At 37.3% G+C, this 5,087-nt stretch overlaps 1 protein-coding gene across 1 annotated transcript; it reads right to left on the bottom strand.

Annotated features, from left to right (window-relative positions):
• Positions 1 to 1,887: 1,887 nt before the first annotated feature.
• Positions 1,888 to 3,856, bottom strand: LOC145046001 (uncharacterized). Its single transcript, XM_078994285.1, has 2 exons — positions 2,265 to 3,856; positions 1,888 to 2,182 (listed from the first exon to the last, which is right to left on the bottom strand). Exons 1-2 carry the CDS (start codon positions 3,854 to 3,856, stop codon positions 1,888 to 1,890), a joined length of 1,887 nt encoding a protein of 628 aa, XP_078850411.1.
• Between the last annotated feature and the right edge of the window lie 1,231 nt (positions 3,857 to 5,087).

The raw sequence follows: 5,087 nt of genomic DNA, 5'->3' as shown, positions 1-5,087 counted from the left end.
TATGTGGAGTTGTCGACTTTACTTAAGCACCATACCGTCAATCCCCATGAACCCTAGCTTCGTATTTTTCAAAGGAAAAGATGAGAATGTCGTCTTCTTCATCTATTGGAAGCAAGGTGATGCGAAGGTTCAATCCCCCTCAAAGGACACATTGCGACTGCGGTGACTTAGTTGGAAGGTGGACTTCATGGAAGACAAGAAATCCTGGAAGAAGATTCATTGGATGCCCAAATTATAAGGTTAGTTGTTAATGTTGAAATTCTTCATCTTTTAGTTTTTTTTCTTTCTTTAATCTTGGATTATCCAGGATTCGAGTAAAGATTGCAAATTCTTTGATTAGGTGGATCCTCCACTCCCTAATCAGTGGTACAAGGACTTGCTCTTACAATTGCACAATGGGTGGAATGGAGATGTTGTAGAACAAATGGAAGAAGCAGTAGTAAAAGTTGTTCCAGCTCAAGTGCAAGGTGCAGGTGGTGTTGTTCCAAGGTGGTCAATGTTCTGGTTTATTTTGGGTTTATGTTTTGGTTTGTATTTTAAGATAATGTATTGGGATTTGCAGTCACTATGTACGATGTTGTTTCTTTTGCAATGTAATGAACATTTTACTTATGTTGTATTGAATTATGGTGAAATCAAAGTACCACAACTATGAACCACATATGAATAATAAAACTGTCAATAACCAAGGCTAACCTGCACAACCAAACTTGAAATAAAATATGACATTGATCAATTGTGACCCTTGCTTAATGCCCTTGCTTAATTACCAGTAATTGTTTACAAAATATGAACCAATATAAGTGGATATGTACCACCATTTACAAAATATGAACCACAAAGTGGTATGCAAAATATGAACCAAAAGATGGTATGCATCAGTTTATATAGTACCCACCTTTTACAAAATATGAACCAAAAGATGATAACCCCTATCACTAATCTATAACTAATGCCTTATCTTCACACATTCCTATACCAAGAGGGTCAACCACCTTCTTTTTCAGCTTCTGAAGAATGATCCTCTCTGAGGGTCTCCTTGTTCTTTGTTTCATATTATTCCCAAAATGCCCTTGTTGTACTGGATCATTCACTGGAACACCTTCTTCATCTTCTTCTTGTCCATCTCCTTCATCTCCTTCTCCATCTTCTTTTTCTCCATCTCCTTCTCCTTCTTGTCCATCTCCACCTCCTTCCACTCTATCTCCTTGTCCATGTCCTCCTTCTTCTTCATTACCCTGTCCATCTCCTTCTAGTCCACCTTCTACATTGGCAGCCTAAAACAGAAAAAAAAAATAGTAAAAAACACTTAATCATATACATAAACACTAAATGAAACCTTACCACATATCCAAACTCTTCTAAATGAGCTTTTGTAATTCCAAGGCATCTCATAATGTCTACATCAGTGTAACCTGATTTCCTCAACTCTGTAATTTGTTGTGTAATGAAGTCCATATCTGCCATATCCAGCCCATCTACATCACTCGTCACATCTACATCCACCATCTCTTCAGAATTATATTCTTCATTGACCCTTTTTTGTGGTGGTACTGTATTTGAGGTTTCACCTCTTTCAAACCAGCTATGAAAGCCACCCCCACCTCTAGGTACCCTACCACCTCCTTTATTTCCCCTTGTCCCCCCCTCTACCATGTCTTGTCCATTAGGTTAGACTAGGGTCCAATCTTGGCCTGCCTATTTTCTTATTGGGTTTAGGATCTGGTTCAACATGTGGATTTTTATAGGTTTTCTTGTTGTGCCCCTTTTGTTGATAGTTTTGACATTGGACAGTTCTGCCCTTTGAGGACACTTGAGAGAACTTGTCATCCCTCTCTGATACATGCCTTTTCCTTTTCACAGTAGGCCTGCCTGGCATCCTCCTCTCTAAGGGGGTAAGGGTTTAATATAAGGAGCTTCTGTCCATAAATTGTTGCCATTAACAGGTAGAATGTTATAACTATGACTTGAAATGTACATTGCCTTACCAAACCACTTGCTGATAAATGTCTTTGGATCCTGATGAGTTAACATGATAGATGCTTGGGCATGGACACATGGTATCCCTGATACATCCCAAAGTCTACATGCACAACTCCTTTTCTCTATGTTGACTCCATATGATTCAAGACCATTTCTAACTTTAAATTCATTTTGTCCACTAGGGTGTACCCTCCAAAACCTACAAATAAAAGTTGTTACTAAATTAGCATAAAAGTTATTAATAACTTAGCATAAATGTATACAAAACAAGGAGAACTTACTTCAAGTCCTCACCAAATTCTTCCATTTTCTTAATTGCAAATGGACACACATCTCCTTCCCATTTTCCACCTAACACCCTGAGGTTGTAAACCCTGTCCATCATATATAGCCTTATCTCTTTAAGCATGGTCAGTAGTGGCTTCTTCCTAGCATCAAGTATAACTGCATTGAAGCATTCTGCCATACCATTTTCTACAGCCTCACAGGCCAATCCAGTGGAAAAGAAAGCCCTACACCATGTATTTGGCTCCCTTGCCATTAGATGTTCATAAGCACCTGGGCTAATCTGTCTAATCTCATCCATGTGATTCTTGAATTCACCCTCTACCGTTGATTTGGCAGCCTTCCAGAATAGGTTCCTTAACTGAATTCCACTATATACTTTTCTGAAGTTGGCATAGATATGTTGTGCACACTGTCTATGCTCAACATATGGTAACACCTCCTTTGTTGCCTCAAGAAGACCCTTATGTTGGTCTGAAATTACACACATGCCCCTTCCTGCATCCATTCCAAGGTCAACCTCTAACAATTGAAGCAACCACTTCCAGTTAAACTTATTCTCAATTTCAACTACAGCCCAAGCTATGGAAAAAACGTGATTGTTTGGGTCCCTACCTATGGCTTTTAATAATTGTCCCTTACACTGCCCTTTCAGAAAAGATCCCTCGATCCCTACTACCCTTCTACAACCCATCTTCCACCCTTCTTTGATTGATATGAAACATATGAACATCCTTTTGAAAATAGTTGTACCATCATTGTTGTCTTCGACACAAATTTTAATGGTGCTGTCTGGATTGGATCTTAGCAATTCACCACCATAATCCCACACCCTTGCATAGTGATCACCTAATTTTCCCTCAATAATGGACATTGCCCTACATCTAGCCCTATAACTCCTTACCCATGAAATCTTAGTGTGAAATTTGTGTTGAACTTTTTCTTGGATTTCCTTAGCTTTCAAATTAGGTGTCCTAATAAGTTCTTTAAGGAATTGTCTAGCTAACCATGTTGGTCCCATTAGTTTTCCATTGTTAAAATTCTTGACACATGTATGATGTGGATACATTTTCTTTATTTGGAATGACTTTTCAGTGCTCATCCAAGAGGCTTTAACATAATAAGGGCAACCAAATTTATCATGATCACTAGCACACACACAGTGTAGTCTAACACTATCACATTTATTAAACCTAATCTGATAACCTTTAGATATGGCATGATTTGTTAAACAGAGTTTAAGTTGTTGTGGAGATTCATACCTTTCTCCCTCTTGAGGTTTCATTCTATTCCATTTCACATTTGGATCATGTGTGGAATATTTAAATTGAGCTTCACTATCATTTTCCTCTTCATCCACAACTTCATCTACATTTTCTTCCTCCTCCTGTTCGTCATCCAAAGGTTCTTCTTCCACTGGTGCTTCATCATCTTCAACATTCTCGAATAATGGGATAATGAAGTCTTCATCTTCATCGTCAAGAGACAGTGAGTTCAAGAACTCATCTCTACATCTCCTACTCTGTTTCTTTAGAAGGTCTTCATCTAGTTCCACGTCGATCGTGTCAAAGTCCAACACACCTTCCATCTTCAAGGCTCCAACTCGTATCTCCCTTGGACTCAAATTCGTATCTCCTTCACAGTAAAAACCCTAGAATTGTCGCAGTAGAAAGAGAGGTTTTTCCAGCTTGATTAACCCTTCTTCATTTAATGATGTCCTCGTCATCTTCCAAGTAAGCGTTAGTAACCACATCATCTCGATTACCGGCTATTAAATGAGTTACCGGCAAAAAATGTCAATCGGGTCAATAAATGCCGGTAATTCAGGCTTTTGTGTCAAAAAAAATTAGTTTGGGACTTTCGTGTCAATTGGATGAAAATATCGGGGCTTTACTGTATATATCCCTTATTTATATTATACCTTTGTAAATGTCGGATTGTTAGTTGTGTGTCACGATTTAGCAATAGTCATTGTCAATGTAATTTGTATTTCGGTAATAATAGAAGATTATATGTTTACTGTTCAATATATGTTTAATAACTGTGATTACTAATTTACGTCGTGCACGTAGGCGTTTCCGGAAACACTCGGGGTGTGACACTAACTATGATCAACATATCAAAGTGTTGCTGATCAAGTTTTCTTGTTATTGATTATGATGTTTACGCTTATTTGAATTCGTTCATTTGTTTACTTTCTATATGTTTGTCTATGTTCACTTATTTTTATTTGTCTTCAATTGTTTATGCTTCTTTATGTTAGTTAGATTAAACAAAATAAAATAAAGAAGTTGGACACAATCATTTATGTTAGTTCAAAAACAAGTTGTTAGGAAACAACTTATTATGTCATGTGGGCATTGGTCAAATCCAATAAAATGTTTAAGATCCCATTTATTAGAAACCATAGGGCGTGTCATTAGTGCATTAGACAAATAGTCGAGCCAAAATCAATGCCATAATATAATATTACGACTTATAGTCCAACCCAGATAATTGGAATAAATTGGACCATAAACTTACTCTCGCATCAATAGCTTCCTTACCCTCATAAGTAAAAATAGTTGTAGGCACAAAATAGTGTGATCAGAATCATTCTATCACATGTTGAGCCAAAATTAGTTAGAATGGGTTAGATGGTTTCATTCTTGTTTTAGATGATTTCATGTCTAAGCACAATGTCCTTCTTGGGTCCCTAAGGCATCTCCCTAGCTCTTAGAGCATGTATTTATGGGAATGATGAGCTTCTAGAACATAGAAAAATATATACATATCTTTAGTGCAATCGAAAAATAATAAAGTCCAAATTACATATTTCA

This window comes from Lactuca saligna, chromosome 5 (genome assembly GCF_052625555.1).
Source record: "Lactuca saligna cultivar CGN05327 chromosome 5, ASM5262555v1, whole genome shotgun sequence".
Taxonomy (NCBI): domain Eukaryota; kingdom Viridiplantae; phylum Streptophyta; class Magnoliopsida; order Asterales; family Asteraceae; genus Lactuca; species Lactuca saligna.
Note: the sequence above shows the minus strand (reverse complement) of the source record. Positions and strands in the feature narration are given on the sequence as shown.